Source organism: Telmatherina bonti, assembly GCF_933228915.1.
Source record: "Telmatherina bonti genome assembly, chromosome: 6".
Taxonomy (NCBI): domain Eukaryota; kingdom Metazoa; phylum Chordata; class Actinopteri; order Atheriniformes; family Telmatherinidae; genus Telmatherina; species Telmatherina bonti.
This window is the reverse complement of record NC_136624.1, coordinates 9,911,795-9,932,908: the sequence shown is the minus strand read 5'-3', so window position 1 is coordinate 9,932,908 and position 21,114 is coordinate 9,911,795. Positions and strand designations below refer to the sequence as shown.

Genomic DNA, 21,114 nt, shown 5'->3' with positions numbered 1-21,114 from the left:
CAGCACCCTGCAGCCTGGCTGGCACTTGCCAGGAAGAGTATCAGGACTGGCAGATCGCCGTTGGTGCTCTTCATGGTTGAGAGCAGCTTCACACTAAGAACATATGACAGATGAAAGAGTCTGGAGACGTCCTGCTGCCTGATGTGGCCTTATATGGTTCCTTCTGATGCAGGACATGTGGCTGGAGTGTGTCAGGGAGGGAGCCAATCGCCCCAAAGAACCTTTCAAAAAGTTCTTTTTTTTTCTTGTTGCTTTTTTCCATCATTCTAATGGAGCACTGTTGTTATAATAATAATAATAACAATAATCATGATAATAATAACGCTTGGATGACTAATCAAAGGTTTGGACACACTTTCCCATTAAATCCAATGGGAACGTGTGTCCAAACAGACAGTGTAAGTCATTTTAAACGTTTTAGGGTAAGTTAATTATTTGTTGATCTCAACTCTTCATTTTTTCCAAACACTCCACTTTGCATTTAATCATTTTTCTTCTAAAACTGCATCCAGACTTCCTTTCCTTTGACTCATTCTCTCGCGCAGGCCTGGCTCGCGGCCACTCACACACTCTCCTCTCCGCTGTACTGTTCAGTTTACATTCTCATAAACTTTCTTTCCTTTCTTCGTACCTTCAGTACACTCCTCCCACTTCAACTGTCCGTGACCTTTTTTTTTTGTTTCGCCATGAAACTACTGGCATAACATGCGTGCACAGTGCATGCGCACAGCTCCAACACACTCCTCCAGACGCCAAGATGACGCTCCTCATGGAAAACAAAGTACAGAACCGGCTTTCTGCAGGGACTCGGTTCCCATCGTTCAGTTACACTGTTTTATATCCTCTGAGCTGTGACAGACTTTCAGGTGGTCAGAACCACACGATGATAGTTTACTGGAAGGATGAAAGAGGTGATGATGGAGAGATCTGACCGTTTTGGGTGAAAAGATGGGAGGAGGAGATTTGGATTTATGAATGTTGTGTCCAAACCTTCTTAATTATGTGGAGGTCAGGACAAAGAAATATATATATGTTGGTTGTTCCCTTCATCTATCATTAAAAAAAAAAACACCTGTAAAACTCACCATAAGATCAATAAATGACCGGAGTTGGAATCTAACATGCAACACCTCCACCTCGGCTCTGGTCGTCTTTGTTTGTCTCCAGGTAGCTTGTAGCTTCGTTTCAGAATGTTGTTAGCAGATAAGAACATCATACCAAAGAAACTGTTTCAGCAGAAAAGAGTAATGGCACGATACCGGCTCCATTTCAGACAATGTTTTCCCCTTTCTCCTTTTGTGTGTGTGTGTGTGTGTGTGTTTTCTTTTTAACCGCTTAACCCACAATCATGGTTTATTATTTTAAGCTAGCTAATTAAATAAACTAATTTTAATCGCACAAAACTGAATTACATTTTTTTTAAGTAAGCAGTGTCCTGAGATGCGGTCTGGAAGCGCAGATAAAGTCAGAAATTCCGCCTGCGGCTGCATGTTTCGGCGGAACACCGGTGGGGAAATGGGAGGTGCTTTTTACCAGCTCTCCTCTGACAGTCCAACACCAGGTCTGTCCCAGTCCAACACCACTGGGACAGAAAAGATGTCCTCAAACAGTTCCGAGTGCCGGAGCATCAACTTGAAATTCACGCAAACTTTCCTGCCGGTGGTCTTTGTAACCGTGTTCGTGGTGGGGTCGCTGGCCAACGTGTGGGGGCTGTGGAGCATGCGCAGCAGCTGGAAGAACATCGGGAACATCAACATCTTCATGCTGAACCTGGGGGTGGCCGACCTGCTCTACATCTCCACGCTGCCCTTCCTCGTGGACTACTACGCGAATGGCAGCAATTGGCGGTTCGGACAGCCCTTCTGCAAACTCACGCGCTTCTGCTTCAACCTGAACCTGTACGGCAGCATCGGCTTCCTCACGTGCATCAGCCTGTACAGGTACCTGGGCATCGTGCACCCCATGAGGGTGATGGGGAGGCTGCGGAGCCGCCACTCCGCGGCCATCAGCGTCTTGGTCTGGGTCCTGGTCTTAATCCAGATCCTGCCCGACATGTTCTTCGACAAGAACGACGAGACGTTACCGAACTCGTGCTTCGACACGACCTCCAGCAACCTGACCAGAGACTACCTGCCGTACAGCGTGGGCTGGGCCGTGACGGGCTTTGTGCTGCCGCTGCTCATCATCCTGCTGTGCTACGGACACATCCTGGTGGTCCTCTGCAGGAAGACCACCGTCCACCCGGTCCTGAAGCAGCGCTGTCTCCGACTGGTTCTGGTGCTGCTCGTCCTCTTCTCAGTCTGCTTCATCCCTTACCACGTGTTCCGGATTGCCAACCTGCAGACCCGGATCATGAAGCAGGCCGGCAAGTGCCACCACAGCTTTGACAACATCTACCTGGCGCACCAGGTGGGGCGCGGGCTCGTGTGCCTCAACAGCGCCATCAACCCGCTCATCTACATTGTTGGGAACGACGACTTTCTCACGAGGCTCCAGGTGTTCAGACAACGCGTGCGCAGATCTCTGGCCGGATTCACGGGCGCGATGGTCTACCAGAAACCCGTGGAGGTGATCTCAGGGTCTCCAGCGGAGACGCGCCTGGTCTGACCCAGCTGGAAGCCGCTGGTATCACCATCCCACCATCACACTGCCGAACCACGGGTCCGGTTCTTAACAAATGAGCTCTTAATGTGCAGTTAGATCATTATTTAAACCCGGATCCTGTTTGGGGTTTCCACAGATTCACGGATCTGTCAGAGAAGAACAAAGTTCTATTTTTCCATCAGGATCTTTTAATCAAAGTTCTGCTTCCAGCTATCTGACGACCTGATCTGGAGTATGCAGAACCTGGAAGTATTTTTAGTCTAACTCTTGCTCTCACAGAGCATTTGGTCTTGTGTAAGTCCTGGATCATACAGGAGGAAAGCAGCTGTAGACCAGGTCGCCTACTGACCCGGATGATGCTCCGTCTGCAGACCAGATAGGCATCCCAGTTCACGTGTTGTGAGGAAAGAAATAAAGGAAGAGTGTGAGGACGGGGATGAGGTGAAGAAACTGTTTGAGTTTCTTCTGCTGTTTGCAAAATCCAGCAGGTTTAAAGTCGCCCTGATGGACTGGACCTGCCTCTCGCCCAGTGATTACTGGGAAAGACTCCAGTTGCTGTGCGACCCTGTTTGGAACAAGCCGTCCAGAAAATGAATGAATGGTTACAGTTAGAGTAAAAAAAAATTAAAAAAAAGGTTGTAAAACGAAACTTAAGATCTGCATGAATCTGACTTTCTGCTGGTACCACCCAGTCAGGTCAGACAGCAGATAAACCAGGACCAGTGTGGTCCAGCTGTGCGCAGAAAGCTAATCCCAGCTGCCAGCAGGGGTTTGTGTGGAATGGAGACTGCTTCCGGACTCGTGTGTTTGGTCTTCAGCCTCACATCTCTCTGCATGTCCACCCCTCCTGGTGGGTCCGCGGACCAGGTCCTGGACGTGCTGAGGACATGGCAGAAGTTTCAAAGACCCCAGCTCCTCGGTCATCTCCTTTTATTCACTCGATTTTACTTTGATCGTGATCTCATTACTGTTTTTTTTTAAACATTGTTTTATTTATGTTTACGTCTTTACATGTTTGATCATCTGTTTATTTTAAAGCTTTGCAGTTAAAGTGCTTTATAAATAAAGTTAACTAAGAATTATGTTTATGATGAGGCTGTGGAGTCAGACTGGGATTTGCTATTATTTATTATTATTTACTGGGGAGGGGGCCCTCCGAAAACCAGGAGTAAAAGAGGTTTTTGTATTATCATTATTTTTTTAAATAAATGTCATAAAAAAACTTCACCTCAGCAAAGCAAATGAGTTTCTAGACTGAATGTTTCATGCTCCGTTAGGACCCCCATGTATATGGTTCGGTCCACGACTATAAACAACCACATCAGTTATGTGTAAAGTAAGGGTGTCCAAGTTTGGGCCTTGAGGTTTGCCATCCTGTAACTTTCAGATGCAACCCTTGTCCAACATACCGAGTCATCTAGCAGAATTCCCTCTTAGTGTCCTCCAGCCCTGTAGACTCCAGGAAACCAGCCTTTTATTTGATCCAGGTGTGTTGGAGAAGGGTTGCATGTGAAAGTTGCAGGATGGTTGATTTAGAAGACTGAACTTGGGCTGGTGGTGCAGAAGGATGTGACGCCAGTGGTGGTTTTGCAGTTAATAGACAGAAAATGTTTCCTAATAAGTCGTATTTCATCAGAATTTTGGCTTTATACATGTATACTTGGCTACTGTTTCTTTTGCTGATGGTTAAAAAGTTATTAGGCTGTTCAGGTTTTTCCTGTTGCAACATGTTAAACATGCAGCGTATTACGTCAGAGAATCCAGGTTGTTGAGTCAAGTTCTGAATGAAGGAAGGGAAATAAAAATAAAACAAAAAGCGAGTCCTGGAGTGCAGTTCAGGAAGAGAAGGAAAGAAAAAGAGAAGTAGCCGCAAAGGAGACATATTAAGTCATTTTCATGTTTAGTGAGCTGATGTGTGTATAGGCTACTTGGGTGGTGTGTGTGTTCCAAATAGTTGCATCACTTGGGAGCATCACCTGTCTTGGAGGCTGCAGGCTTGGAGGGAGCTGGGTTAGGCAAGTCATGCATCTGGTTCTTTGCGTGTTATTTTGTTGCATATGCAAAATAATAATGAAGTTTATTTTAGAAAGGGACTCTGAAAATGAACCAAACATGAGATGGAGAAATTACACCGCAGTACACGAGGTCAGCTTTCTGCACAAAAATAAAGGTGTTTACTGCTGAGTATTATACATGCAATGAAAAGAGTCTGATGGGAATTCATGTTTATTAGCCTCTTGCTAAAAGTAGCCTATATGAGCTATGTTGTCACTACCTAGGTATTAATTTAATTGTTAAGCCACCATGAAGGTGTGTGACCAAAAATATTGCTTTTATTTTATTAGTTATTCTATGGACTAGTTGTTTACATGTAAACATGTAAGTATGAAAACATTTAAAGATAAATAAAGTGCCTTGGTGTAACATCTAATGTAGCCTACATTCATATTTTGTAAGCTTTGTGTTTTTTTAAAATAATTTTTTACGCAGCTGTTCTGTTAACTAATGTGTTGTGTATTCTGAAAGTTAAATAAAATGTGTATAAAAGCATGTTTACTTTAACTGGGTAACTGATGCATGTTCAGTGTATCAGACTTGCATATTGTGTGTGTGTGTGTGTGTGTGTGTGTGTACAGACACACACACACATATATAAATACTTATACATCTTTAATAACTATAAAAAATAAAATGTAAAATATTTTGTAAAATGTTCAATTTTTCCATATAAAAACCACTTTGATCATAAACTGATGCTGTTTTTTTTTAATCAAAAGAAAAACAAAATAATTATTTTTTTACACAACAGATTTATACAAGTTTGGATTTTGTTTAAAGATCAGTCTTAAATATTCAAAAAATTAGTAACAAAATTTATTTAGATTCATTGTTAGTAGTTATTCTGAATCAGACTTAATATTTACTATTTCTGATCATTAAAGGACTTAGAAATGTATAAGAAAAAAAAAGATAAATATTTCTTTTAATTTTGTTGGTTAAAAAAAAAAAGTGTGGAAGAAGGAGCAACTGAACAAGTGGGAGTAAATTAATCGGAATGAGGTGAGTTTAAGGGCTGAAAAATAATTTTAATCCTGTTTCATTAACTGTCATCCTAAATCAGTCGTGTCTTCTCTGGAAATGAAACGGTGGATAAATTCATGTTCAGAAGTAAAATCATATCTCTTCCTTCTTATAGAATGCACATTAAAGGAAGTTTATTTAATAAAACTTTTAGAGAAATAATGATGTAAACAATCAAGTAGTTTTTTTTCTTTAATCAAAATTTCACTTAAGAAAAATAAAGATTAAAAAAATACAAAAAAAAAAAACCTGTCATGTCATGTACTTTTTCTCATCTTATAACTTCTATTGATCAGTTTTCTTTTTAACTTTAACCCATAAGAACCCAGCGGGACTCTATATACAGTCTCTGAGACATTTAGCTTCACGTTATGGTACAATCAGATTTTTGTCGTCAGCTCCTGATTGGACACCAGAAAGCAGGAGAATAAACGACAAAAATGTTGACATATTAAATGGTTATAAATCATGAATATCCCTTTAAAATGTGACACTTTTTCATTTTATTTTTTCTAAAAGAATGAAGAAAGACTTCATATTAAAAAATGGTCTTATCTAAACATCTTTCATGTGTTGGGTGTTGATGGGTTAAACATTAACTCCTGTATGAATATCTGGGTCCTCAGGGTTTTATCTCCATAAGGGGAATGATGCTGCTGATAAGACTTCAGACTTTGCTCTGTTGATAATATTTCTCTTCAGAATTGCAATTCCTTCTCATGTGTTACTGAAACTCTGTTCTGTTTGAACATGAAATGAAATGAACAAACAAATCATGTGGAAAAACCAGACTTTTCAACAAGGGGTTAATGCTCTGATGCAGGAAGTAGTGAAAACAATGAGACATTTTTACACATACAATATTTTACTTCTACAGACGCGGAAAGAGACACTTTTTTGTCTTTGATATTATATGAGTTTTTGCTGGGGTTATTTTATCTATAGAAATATTGATATAATAATGTGTTTTATTAATATGAAATATTCTATAAAAATTGACAAATAATTGTCTTGTCCTGTTTGTCACTGCGGTAAAGTTGGTATTTACATGTGTGAATATGAAATATTTTACTATATTTTTTATTCTTCAGTGAGTTGCAGTGGGTTGGCGACTCTCCTAATGTCCACAGAAATAGAAAAATGGAAAATGTTCCATCCTCTCTTATGAATAGAAAACTTTTAAATGGGTTTCCATTGTATCAAAGGGTTAAAAAAGTTTCACACTTTACTTCCTTACAGGTGAATGATTAATGAATACACACACACACACACACACACACACACACACACACACACACACACACATATATATATATATATATATATATATATATATATATATATATATATATATATATATATATATATATATATATATGAAATTTCTATAGAATAGATAAAAAGCTAGATAAACGGTCAAAAATATTCAAGACAAAGAGTCCATGCAGTTGTTTGTAGATGTAAAATCTGAATAAATGTTGCATTTTGTCTGAGTAATTGATGCTTCAGAGGGTTAATAAAAGAACTTGGAAAGAGTATTTCGCCTTTTGTTTCAGTGTAACTTCCACTTGTCAGGATGTTCTCGTATTCCAGGGAATCTTACCAGTGTAATGATCTTCCTGTACTGGTACATTATTTTACTGCATGGAAGTCAGAATCTTTTCATGTTAACTGTGTTTTCCTGGTTTTGTGTCAGGACTCTTCGGCTGCTCTTCAAACTAAAAAGAGCGCGGTGTTGGCAAAGTGAAAGCTCATCTTAGCAGCAGCAGACGCCGGCTCATTTCCAACAGGAAGAGTAGCTGTAAGAGAAAATAAACCAGGTTTTTAGACTGTAGAGTTTGATGGAGTGATGAGGGTCAGATGCAGCTGCAGGGACACAGGGAGGAGAAACCAGGAAAGGCGTGAGATGCCACACAGACTGGACATGACATAATGAAACAGCTATTTCCTTGCAGGACAGTAAAACATGTCAGAGATGTTCCTTCAGCAGCACATTTTCTGTCCCAAAGGTCTGAGCAGATCAGCACTTTGGAACATCATCAGGCTGGACAACAGGGTCCGTGGTCCTGGCGTCAGATCCAGCTGAGATCTGCGTGAGTTCCTCCTTCGCTCGCTGTGTCTCTAATGGAAACTTCTGGGTTTTGATTCACCAGCTGCATAAAACCGCCACACAGGTCAGTCAGAGGTGTGAGACGGTGTTTCCTGCACATGTAACATCTTCAGGATGGAGGCAAACACTGATCCAGTCAGGAGAACGGGACTCAGAGCAGGTCTTCTCCTCCAGGTTTGGCAGAATATCTAAGAACTGCATCATATCATGAACTGGAAGGACCTCAAGGCGGTTTATGTGGAACTTGTCTTCTGAATCAGCAAATAATGAATTGTCGTCGTTCAGGATGTTCTGGTTTGTTATGAAGCGACCAGATCCCTGAGGTGATCAGGATCAGCTCTACTTTCTCTTCCCCAAGTGAGAACTAAACATGGAGTTTTTAAGCTCCTCACATGTGAAGAAGCTCCCAGAAACCTGCAGGTCTGCTGAATATTAAAAACGTTTTTTTATTTGCTGCCTTTTATCAAAATTATTGTTAATTTTTTAGCTCTAAAGCATTTTTATTCCTCTCATCTCTTTCTTTTTTTTCTTTTGAAAGTTTTTAATTTGCATCTCACTGTAAGGTTGAATGTTTTAATTTAAAGCTCTTTGTTTTGTCTTGTACATGAAATGAGCTTTCCCAGTGCCCGATGTTTCCCACCTCCTGAGCGCTAATGAAGCCGGACATCCAGGTCGGGGACTGCGTGGCTGCTGGAGGCTGATATCTAATGAGAATTTCACTGTATGACTGATTATATCCAGACAGGTTAAAGGAAGCCTGGGGTCTGAATGTAGTCCACTTACCAGAACTGTAAACAGGAACGCCTGATACAATGAGGACACGTTTTCTCTTTCCATCATTCCCAGACCCTTAAAAAGCTTGCAGCGTTTTCAGCTGCTAGACTGAAGGAAGCAAAACAATGAGTGAAGTACTTCCATGCCCTCCAAACCCCCCTGCAGCAGCTGATATCACGTCTGCCAGGTGAAAGAACAGGATGCGATGCAACGCGTTCTCAGCCTCCCGTCTTCAAACTTTCTGGAAGCGCTGCATGTTTCTGTCACTGAGAAGAACTAAATATTATTGTCAGGATGATTTTCCATTACTGCTCTGTGAACTCTGGGAAGGCGGGGATGGAATATCAAGGCTGTCTGGATGAGTGAGGATGAGGACGAGCTGCAGCCTGCTGAGGAATGTCGATCGGCTTTACCGCTAACTGGAAACGTTCCAGTTAGGATTCCTGTAAGGCTTCGTTGTGTTGCTGGATCTCCAACATGTCGGACGCAGTTCAGTTCAGCTTTACTCATTCAGCTCTGTTCCCAACATAATCCTCAGATCCAGTCCAGTTCAACCCCTTTATTATCATGCAGTTAAATGAATCCATCACATGATCCACATGAGTCAGTTTCTACTGCAGGGGGTGTCAAACTCCAGTCCTCGAGGGTCAGTATCCGGCAGGGTTTTGTTGTTTCCCTTTTCCAACACATCTGATTCAAATCAAATGGATCCAGCAGCTTCTTGTCAACCTATTTATCAGTTTCTGTCAGGTGTGTTGGAGCATGGAGACAACAAAAACCTGCAGGATACCGAACTCGAGGACTGCGTTCATATGAAGGAGGGGTGTCCAGTCCCGGTCCCCGAGGGCCACAATCCTGCTGGTTTTCTGTCCATGCTCCAACTCACATCACTTGTTGGGTGTTGGATCCATTTAATGGAAGCCAGCTGTGTTAAAGCAGGGATACATCGAAACCCTGCAGGACAGCGGTACTCGAGGACCGACTTTGGACGCCCCTGATATGTAATTCATGATAAAAATCACCTCACTAAGAAAACCAGTGGATTGGATCAAATCTCCTGTTTGATTCAGTCCTCCATCCAGAGGTGCACAAGGAAGCAGTGGAGAAGAAAGCCTCAATCAGAGCCAGAAGGGACGGCCATCTGTCTGGACGCTAAAAACCAAATCCAGTCGTCTTCTGTGGTGAAGTAGCAGGAGGATAATAAATAGTGTACATGTATAGTAACACCACTCACAGAGACCTGCATACCTTTCTCCTCTTCTTTTTTCCTTCTCTTTTTGAACTGGGCGCCTGATGGTTTCTTTGGTCTTTGGTCCATGATACCACACTTTTAACTTTAACAACATCCCCTTCCCATCTGTCAAATACCCAGAGTTAAGATGAACGTCTCGTGATGATGTCAACAAATTTATGTTGATGCAGATTTGTTTTCTTTTTCTTTCTTTTTGTTTTTTTAAAAAAAAACATTTTCATGCAACCCAATAAATGTAACATTATACATATGTTCCTTTTATTAATGAAATATAATTTATTTGGAAGCAGTAGTGTGTTGGGGGGATAATAAGAGTTCATTATGTCCCCCGCCCCCCTCCTCGCTTTGCCTGAGTGAGATGAACCTGCTACAACCTCTGCAGTTGCGAGTTGAGCCCCCTCCCGTCTCCCCCCTGTTGTTTCTCTCCTGGCTTTTCTTCTGACACACACACAACCTATCTATCTATCTATCTATCTATCTATCTATCTATCTATCTATCTATCTATCTATCTATCTATCTATCTATCTATCTATCTATCTATCTATCTATCTATCTATCTATCTATCTATCTATCTATCCATCCATCCATCCATCCATCCATCCATCTATCCATCCATCCATCTATCCATCCATCCATCCATCCATCCATCCATCTATCCATTCATCCATCCATCCATCTATTCATCCATCCATCCATCCATCCATCCATCTATCCATTCATCCATCCATCCATCCATCCATCCATCCATCCATCCATCTATTCATCCATCCATCCATCCATCCATCCATCCATCTATTCATCCATATATTCATCCATCCATCCATCTATCCATCTATTCATCCATATATTCATCCATCCATCCATCCATCCATCCATCCATCCATCCATCCATCCATCCATCCATCTATCTATCTATCTATCTATCTATCTATCTATCTATCTATCTATCTATCTATCTATCTATCTATCCATCCATCCATCTATCCATCCATCCATCCATCCATCCATCCATCCATCCATCCATCCATCCATATTCTGCCGCTCATCCGAGGCCTTAGCCTTAGCCGGGAAGCCCAGACTCCCATTTTCCAGCTCTTCAGGGGGATCCCGAGGTGTTTCCAGGCCAGCCGAGAGATATAATCCCTCCAGGGTGTCCTGGAGCTTCCTCCTCCCCCAGGGACGTGCCTGGAACACCTCACCAGGGAGGCGTCCAGGTGCCTTGTCAGAACATCTTGGCTTAACTGGTTTCATGAAGGGCAAACCAGGCTGGGAAATAGTGTCTAAGTCAAGCCAGATGTCTGCTGAGTTCATGGAGGTGTTGAAAAGATCACAATGTAGATGACAGATCACATCCACAAAAACTGGTTCGGCGGCATGAAGTGGATCTTAATACCACAATAAAAGAGAAAATGTCACGGTTCTGATTGGTTTCATACCTTCTCGCCTTCTGAAGGCTGCCATAATCAACCTCACCTGTGTTCTTCCCTTTAAGAAGCAGTCCCTGCCTCAGATCCCTGCCAGATTGTCTGCAGTCAACACTGTGAAGTTGCTTCCTGATACCTGGGAGTTTTCCCCTGATATGTCCTGTGTTTTGACCCTGACCCTGGCCTCTGTTTCTGACCCCACCAACCCCCTCCCCTTGAAAACTAAGTTTTTTTTTTTCTTCTCAATTTTTGAATGTTTTTGGTTTGGGACTTGGACCTGGATTTAAGGAATTGGATTTTGGATATGGATTTATTTTTTGAAGCCAGACACTGAAGTGGATCTGGAGTAATATTTGTTGGTTTGGGTTTAAAGTCATTACTTCCCTTAGACATGTGTTTCCCACCACCACTGGATCCCGACTCCTTCATCATAACAGTGCCTGCACAGTTATGAACCACATGTTTATCTTTAGAGATCCTGCATCTGGCTCACTGACTGCATCACCTGGTCTCCCAAAATAACTTTCTGTTGCCATAATAAATCAGATTATTTCTAATCTCAAGTTACTGGCATTTATTGAGTCCATCTACTGTTACAGAAAACCCTGAAGAAACTGGCCCGGAATCCAGAAACTGGAAGTGAAAATGAGTCTTTTCAACTGAGGAGGATGTAGAATATAAAGGCCTTTATTTTAAACAACTGCAGCGTCTACTAACTGGCTATTAGCCCGGTCTGGAGCGGGATAGCTGCACAGAAGAGAGAATGTACACAAAGAGAAATGTGATTGATGACACCGTCATCAGTCGCATGGAGAGCAAAGCAAGCAAAGGGACGGGCCACAGAACCCGACCTAACTGTAAGAAAGGTCTGATCTGGAGGCAGTAGAGGCGTCTACAGACCCCTCTCTAGCCTTTAGAACCTTCTGCCTCCAGCTAGAACCTCAAGGAACCAAAAGCACGCCTGCAAGTCTGAGAGTGAAGTTCTCTGTTGGGTAAATCTGGAACTCGGAGACCTTTAGGATCCAGCAGAACCCGGTTGCTGAGAGCCTCAAATTCGAGGAGAAGAATGTTAAAAGTTCTGTTCTGGGTTTAATGAGGAGCCGATGGAGAGAAGATAAAAGTGGAGAAATGCGATCTCTGTGTATGATTCTCAGCAGAACCCTAACTGCAACGAGAACTGAGACTTTTCAGAACATCTCTGGGAGTACTAGTGAGTACTCAGCGATAAGTCGATGGTGGCGCCACATATTTCAACACGTGTCAACTAATGAGGAAGTGGAAGAACACGAGTGTGTCCCTGACCATATACGAAGATGTCCCAGCCTTACGACATCAGCACGTCAGCACTGAGTTACAGCTGCAACAGGAAATGGCGCATTCTCCTCTCGTGTGTGCGTGTGTGTGTGTTGCGCTGACTGCAGTATTGACTGGAAAATACCAGAAGATCTTGAAGACGCTTGAAAACTGAAATTCCATATGGTCAAACATTGCTTATTATGTTAACAGATTTTCTTTTCAATAGGGCTCATTTTTGTGTTGTTATGGGCTGAGCTCTAAGGCCGTCAACCAGTCATAACTGGTAATTATCTACAAAAGAGCGCTTGGCATCTACCATTTAGAACAGAGATCATCAATCCTGGTCGTTGAGGGCCGGTGTCCTGCAGGTTTTCCAAGTGACCCTGCTGCAAAACTCCTGTCTCAGACTCAGACGAGTTCTACTCATGTTTGCTAAATACACACTGATTTGAATCAGGTGTGTTGCAGCTGGGACACTTGGAAAACCTGCAGGACACCGGCCCTCGAGGACCAGGATTGGTGATCCCTGATGTAGAACAAGTACAGATGAAAGGTTGCAAATATGTTAATTAACAGTCAAACATGATGTAAACATCAGATCTGCTTTCCTACTATCAATGCTTACACTCACAATTATTTGCTATAACACACAGTGTTCATCGTGGTCAGCAAGTTGTAGAGGCAGAAATGTTTTAAACCGTTATTCAGCCACATTAAGAGGAATAGCTCATTGTTTTTCTATGTTCTCACCAGACACCTATCTCTCTCTCATCTATCCATCTATCTAGGGCAAAATATATGGCAAAAATCATAATCACAGTTATTTTTTATTGATATTGAAAAGCAGGGGGGGGGCTCATCTCTTAACTCAGCCTTATCTCCAGATTAGCTGCCAGGTCTGGCCACTGCTGCTCCAGCGCCACCGTTTGCTTCTGAAACTGGTTCATGATGACAGCTAACGTTAGGTGACCCATAACTGCCTTGATCCTTACAGATGCACGCAGCCTGGTTGGCAGCTGGCTGAGCTGAAGACTTTATGTTGGCATGCAATCATCATCAGCAAATGTCTGGAGTGGACTACGTTAACTTTAATTGTACTTTGCATAACAAGCAACCTCAGTTCACCTTTGGGAAAGACAGCAGTCAACAGCTGCCTCCCTTCATTCGGCCTTCTTTCTTTTTTCTTTTCATGTTTTTTGGCCGGCATGATGTCTGGCCCACAGGTCACTACATCTGAGCTCGTAGCTTGTATGATTGTAGCTTTATAAGCTTTTTTTGTTTTAAATAAATACCCTTGTTTTTCATTTGCTCACGTGCTTTGTGCACTGGCATGGACAGGGGCCCACTCACATTGAGTGTACAGGGCCCAAAATTTGGTGCTATGTCCCTGCCACTACTGTTCCCGTTCAAGCCCAAATTTATTTATATAGAACATTTTAGCAACAGCAGCTGCCCAAAGTGCTGAACAATAAAACAACAAACAGTCCACAATTTAAAATGAAGCACTGCTCAGTAAAAATAGATAAAATCCAGGATAAAAACAATAGAATAGAATTAAAAATAAAAAGCACAAACTGCAAGCTCAGTTCTGATCAAATGTCAGTCAAAAAAGTGGGTTTTAGAGACTTAAAACCAGAGATGGACAGAGCAGCTCTGATGTGATGTGGAAGGCTTTTTCACAGCTACAAGGCAGCAACAGAGAAAGCTCTTTGACACCTGGATTTAAGTCTGGACCTTAAACGGGACATTCAGTAAGAGCTGTGAAGAGAACCTCAGAGTCCTGGCTGGAGCATGCTGATGAAGCAACGCTGGGAGCCAAACCATTTAAAGCTTTAAAAATCTTGCACTGGGCCTTTCTAAAACTAACTGGAAGCCAATGCAAAGAGGCCATAACAGAGTTGATATGATCACATAATCTTGTCCCTGTAAGCCAGTGTTTTTCAACCTTTTTAGAGCTAAGGCACATTTCTTTCATTGAAAAAATCCCGCGGCACACCACCAGCTAAAAAAAAAAAAGCTTATATTAACAATATAAGTATTTTATTGTTAATATTAGCGTTCTTTAACATTGAAGAATGACATTATGTTATAATGTCTTGAATAGGAATCAAATAAACACAAAGAAAAAAGGTATTTTTTTCTAATCTTTCATATTTATACTAATCTTTTCATATTTATATAGTGCAAAAACCTGAGCCTGTTTGGATGAACACAGAGCTGATATCCTGGCAGGAATCAATGAAAGACACACGAAGCTCTTCCTTCACAGCTCTCAGTCTTTCTCTGTTTTTAGTTTTCACAGCAGTCAGGCTTGAAAATCCCACCTCACACAGATATGTTGTGGAATTTGGGAGCAATGCTAAAATAGCTTTGTTGGCCAACATGCGGAACTCCTTGGTAGCTACCAACCAAAAACTCTCCAAAGGTAGATCAGCAAAGCTTAGCTTGAGACCACGATCTGTCTCAATTCAGTTAGTTCCTCCTTCTCCTCTGAAGTCATGTTCAGCTGATGCTGAGCTAAATGAGTCCCTAACCCAGTCAAGGCACTCCGTGGAGGCTAAAGAGAAATAAAATGACATCTTCTCCTCAGAAATGGTCAAATGTTTCACTATTATCTCACACAGTGCCGCAGTATTGACATCTTGTCATTTCTTGGTGAGTGGGAACATTTTAATCTGTACTTGTATGCAGGTTTTCATTTCTGCCTTGCATTTTTATACTTAATTCAGGTGATGAAAAATATGCCAGCCTTGCACACCGCTCATCACTTGATCTGACCCCTGGTTTGTCGGAAACACTTTAAGTTCCTCTCGTAGCTCATACACACGAGCCAGCACCTTGCCACGCAGCAACCATCGGACTTCCCTATGAAAGAGCAGGGCTTTATGGTCCACTCCCATTTCCTCACACAAACACGTGACTTTTCACAGGTCGTGACTTCACAAGGTTTACCAAGTGCATAACATCATCCAACACAGGAACGAGATCTACTGGTAAAGTCTTGGCTACGAGGGCCTCACAGTGTAAAACAAACAGTGCGTAATGAACACATCTGGGTTTTTTTTCTCCTTCACTCTGCTTACAAAGCCTTCAGTGCGCCCGGCCAGGTCTGCAGCTCCATCAGAACAGAAACTTGTGCAGTTTTCCCACTTTGTCCTCCTTTTTCCAGATATTCTGATGTAACCCAAAAAATTTCCCCTCCTGTTGTTTTTTCTGGCAAAGTCTTGCAAAATAATAGGGCTGCAACTCAGATTGTTTTCTCAGTCAACTAATCTGTAAATAATTTTTCAATTAGTTGATTAATCACGATTATTTCTGTTACGCCCACCATCTGTGCTTCCAGCTGATGCAGCTCTTTTTACAGGCTCCAGTATGTTTTACCCCACTCTCTTCATTTGCATCACATGAATGCCCCCCTGATTCCCAGTCAGTCACAACATAATGTCCTTTAGTAAGTTAACAGAAAAAGATTAAATATTAAATTTAAGCTTAACAGCTTACTACTAATTTATTTTGAAACATTCAAACTTAGCTGAACAGAATTTGATTCAAAAGGAAAATAAAATATTTTAACATCTTAATTTCTGTATAATTGCATTAAAATGATTATTTACATCTTGAAAAAGCCTGTTTTGTAGGTAAACAAGGGCCAGAATCCTTAAAAAAACATTGTGTATCCTTAAATCACTTTTTCCTTTAACAACTCCTGAAAATTTCATGAAAATCTTTCCATAATGTTTTGAGTTACATTGAACACAAACAAACATATCAACACTGATCAAAACATAAGCTCTCTGGCAGAGGTAACAACAGCACATCGCTACTTGCTAACGCTAACTTTGCCATCCGAAACGCTGGAAACCATGACTCCGGGGTGCTTTCCTTTCAGATGCTCATGCATGACTGTCTGCCTGCCGTGGTTACGCCAACTCTGCGTGGCAGACGACACATTTCACCTGTTTGACACTTTGTTTAACGTGAAATATCCCCAAACTATGGAAATAGGTCGCGCCGCCATCAGTTTGTTCTTCGTTGTTTAAACAAAGATGCTGCACAAAATGACAATACTGCCCCCAGTACTTCCTGTGGTGCTTTGCGTTGTTTGCTTGGTGTTTAGAGTTCTTATACTGTCTGAAAAGCCGTGGTTGGTAAATGGTGTTAAGTTGTCTGGCGCAGCGTTTTATTAGCAAAGCCGTTATGGGAGTTTATAATGCGACGCGTCATCAATGAAATTTTGCATAAATGAATATTCATTGTCGACGTTGTCGACTTCCTCAACAATTCGTTGCATGGTTCGTCTCCATCCACAAAACGTACATTGGCCAAAAGTTGTGCATTTCCACTTATATCGGTAGATTCATCAAGTTGCAACGTAAATTTATCACTGATACAGATCTTGACCAAAACCACACTTTCAATGTCCGCAGACATCTCATTAATACATCTGAAAATGGTGTTATCTGAGAGAGATTTCTTTAGCTACTTCAGGTCTGAGCATCTCATTTACAATGGCTTTACATGCGGGAAGTATTAGTTGCTCGGCCACAGTGTTGGGCTTTTTTGATTTAGCCACATGTTAAGCAACGTGGTAGCTAGCTTTAAGGGCTCTCTCACTTACCTTTGCAGTTTTTCTCAAGTTTCTTTTTTCTCCATGTGATCACACAGGCAAACAAAATACTCCACATTCTTGTTCTGAAGTGAAGGGTGTTTTGTTTTGAGATGGCGTCTAAGCTTACTTGGAACCACAGCGCTGTTGGAGAGCTTTTCACCACATACCATGCACATTGGAATCGATGCCATTGCATCTCAAGTAAAAGTAAACCCAAATGAAAGATAGCTTTTGTTGTATTGCCTCGCTTTGCCATCAATGTATTTGCTTTCTTTTGACCTCCACTGATACCAGGGCCTTCATCTGGGTCCGAATTTTGTCCGAGGTCCAGTTCAGAGTCAACATTTTTCCTCTTCCAAAACTTCCATCCACCACTTTTACAGTAGTCACACTATCAATGTCAGTGTAACTGTCAACGCCACCTGCCGCTACATCCATGCAAAACTAAATCTCGTTTCTCCAAGGACAATGCAACTAGCTGCCTGCTGCTGCCTCACTGGTATGGAAGAGTAGCCTACTACATGATTACTCTGCCAAGCGCTAGACTACACAGGCACACAAATTGGAAAACTTCTCACGGGACGTTGCAGGTCCTGAGCACGCGACCATACAGCAGTTTCTGAGAAAAAAAACAGGTTAAATGAGCAGACAGGGCATCATCACGCTGTTGCTGCATCGACTCTTTATCACGGAGAGACAAAAAAAAACAAAAAACAAAAAGCAAACAAACAAACAAAAAAAAACCCAGCCAAAAAGCCGATTTTCGGCAAGCTGAGAGGTGTCCTGCTGCCGGCTACTGGCATAAATGGGTACTACAACCTAAATAACCCCAAATCCACAGGGACTGACATGGGATTCACTAAACCTCTGATAAATCCTAAGCCTAAACTGGAACACATATTGTTACCCCATGCAGTGCGAAAAACCTGAAACAAAAATTGGGACCACATGTTTTGTGTGCGTCACACACACCTGACAACATCTTGTAAGCGACTGAGCCACAGCGTTTTGGGCAAGCTGCAGTCAGTGCAAAGTTAACTGGTCAATACCAATAATAAAAAGAGTTGCAATAATCCATGCGGGACATAATGAGAAGGTGGATGACTTTCTCTAGTTCAGGATTGCGGAGATAGGGCTTTAGTTTGTTTATCAGCCTTAAATGAAAGAAAACACTTTCAACCACATGCTTCCTTTAACTTCCCCTCTGCCATGAAGAGTAACCTTGTTCTCTGAATGATGGATCGTTTTTCTCTTTTCTCAGCTCTTATCAGACTTGAACAGCCATCAACACCTGAACCATGAAGAAGGTATGGCTTATGGATTGATATTTTTTTATGATTCTGTCTATAGCAACTCAGTCCATATAAATAGATTTGTCATGTTATTTAATTTAGTTTATCCATGAAACTAAACAAGAGAAAATAAATGAAAGAAGGAATATTAATCTGTTTGTGTGGTAAAAAGATAGAGCGAAACAGAAGACTTCTGCGATAAAGCTTTAATCTCAGTCAATAACTAAAGCTGAGAAAGAATAGAAAAACAAAGTTGTCAGTTTTCATCCAACAGCTAAAACAGACTTACAGTAGTAATGGTACACCTTGAAGAAGTATTACAACGTTAAAACAAATAACAAACTTTATAAAGATAATGTAATAAAATCAAATGAAACAAGATGCGGGCTGCATGTGGCGTAGTGGTTAGCAGAGCAGGAAGGTCACTGGTTCAAGTCTCGTCTGGTGAGGTTCAAACGGTGGTCTTCCTGTGTGTTCTCCCCGTGTATGCGTGGGGTCTCTCCAGGTACTCCGGCTTCCTCCCAACATCCAAAGACATGCATGATGAAGCCGTTGATGGATTACTTTAGATTGTCCGTGAGTGTTGTTTGTCTCGTTGGGTTGGCCTTGTGACGAACACCCTCTCACTCTGCCTCTCGCCCAGTCTTGCCCAGTCGTTGCTGGGATAGGCTCCAACTAAGTGGTTAAGAATGAATGCTCAACAAAAACAAACAAAACAAAACAAAAAATAAACAAAAATTTAGTTAAAAGCTCAGCTAAAACAGTGGGTCTTACAATACTTGTTGTTTTAGACACTTTCAAAATAAGTTTATTGCATTTGATTCATCTACAACCAAGTTTAATTCCCGATCCAGATTTGTATTCAAATTGTTTCCTCTGCTATATATATTGTTCAATCATCAGCATACATTGAAATACGTGACATTTTTTGTACTGAAGGAAAAGCATTAGGGAAAATTGTGTCCAGGAGTGTCTCAAGACAGCTTCCTTTAGGAATACCATGTCTCATATATTTAGCATCAGAGTAACTTCCATTAAAGTTCACCATTTGTTTTCCATCACTTAAAAACTTTTCATTTGTAATAAAGCAGATGAGAAAAACTAAAGCATTTTAATTTTCTGAACATTAACTGATGAGTCATACACGGATCAACATACACATTATTTCGAGCCAATTCATACATATCCTATAATAGAAACCAACTGATTACATTGAGTCATGACTTGGATCCAATCCCCCATCCTGAGCTGCACACAGCGACAGTGGGAAGGAAAAAACTCCCCTTTAACAGGAAGAAAACCTCCGGCAGAACCCGGCTCAGGGAGGGCAGCCATCTGCCTCGACTGGTTGGGGTGGAGACGACAGGAAAGACAGATCAACATGTACAACTGAACTTATTCAGGAAGACCTGCGAAAAAAAGGAGAAATAAGTTAGAGACAGCAATATTGTCTTATATTTACACATTAATATATTAGAGAAATAGAGCGAGGTACTTCTCAGTGCATCAGGTAACATCCCCATTGCTACATAAGTAATGGATGGCTAGACTACCCATAACTATAAGAGCAGTGAGCATAACCTGGACAGTTGGGTCCCGTACATGCAGACTCCAACTCAGGAGATGCTCATATCCTAACTATAAGAATCATGAAAAAGGAAGGTTTTTACGCGTCCACTATATGGCCACTAAGGATAAAAGGGTTAAAACTGAAATGATCTTTTCTCTGTTACTTTTGGACCAAGTTTAAGGACTTCTTTGTTCCTCACAACTGCAACGAGATCATGCTCACTACAACCTACAGGCACAGATGTGGAGTTAAAGCAAATCTCTGGTGTGTTTATAAACATTATATATATTTATAGTTACTCAACTGCCATCAGTCTTTAAACAAATTCTTGTTGTTGGTTTATTAATACCCGCAACCCTGAATTGAATTAAGCGGTTAGGACAATGAATGAATGAATGAATGAATGGTTTAATAATAACCTGAGACAGCCGATAAGCTGCAGATGCATTCTCATTGTACAGGTAAAGGAATTCAGGTCTATGTTTAAATTACTTATAAATATATTTTCATTATGCTTATTACTAACTATATCCAGCATTCCACATACTTCAGTCTAAATACCAAGCATGGAGGAGGTCTATAACAACACCCCATCACGACCGAAGATGCTTCCAACAGACTTGTAGCCACGTTACTTCAACATCTGGTAACATTGAATCCTGCCTAACTTTAACAAATATATGACTTCAAATGTAGAAACCAACCCCTTCCCCATATGCATTCCTGTCATTTCTTAAAATATTAGCTCCACGTATCGGTGATGAACACAGAAAACAGGTTGAGCCTGTATACTAGTAGAATAATGATGAATGCAGAACAAGGCTATAACTACTGTTATCGCTTTTAATGACAGCAGCAGGTAATTTTATTAAAACACTTAAAACTTGACTTAAAATCAGAATTTATGTTAAACTTTTCTTTATTGACAATAAGTGTGTTTCTTCAGTGCACACTGAGGTAGTAAATCTGTGCTGCTCGTAAATTACAGCAGGGATGTGTCTCCACCCAGTGGCCTAAAGGAGCAGCAGGCTACCTCTGGTTTCATCCACCGTTCCTACAGATCCGACTGCCAGTAACCCAGATGGACAACATAACATCAC

At 41.4% G+C, this 21,114-nt stretch overlaps 1 protein-coding gene across 1 annotated transcript; it reads left to right on the top strand.

Moving 5' to 3' along the window:
- Nucleotides 1-1,440: 1,440 nt before the first annotated feature.
- LOC306757736 (P2Y purinoceptor 1-like) lies at nucleotides 1,441-2,607 on the top strand (the record flags this gene model as incomplete). The annotated part of the gene is made up of 1 exon (XM_079242862.1): nucleotides 1,441-2,607. One exon carries the CDS (start codon nucleotides 1,441-1,443, stop codon nucleotides 2,605-2,607), a length of 1,167 nt encoding a protein of 388 aa, XP_079098988.1.
- Between the last annotated feature and the right edge of the window lie 18,507 nt (nucleotides 2,608-21,114).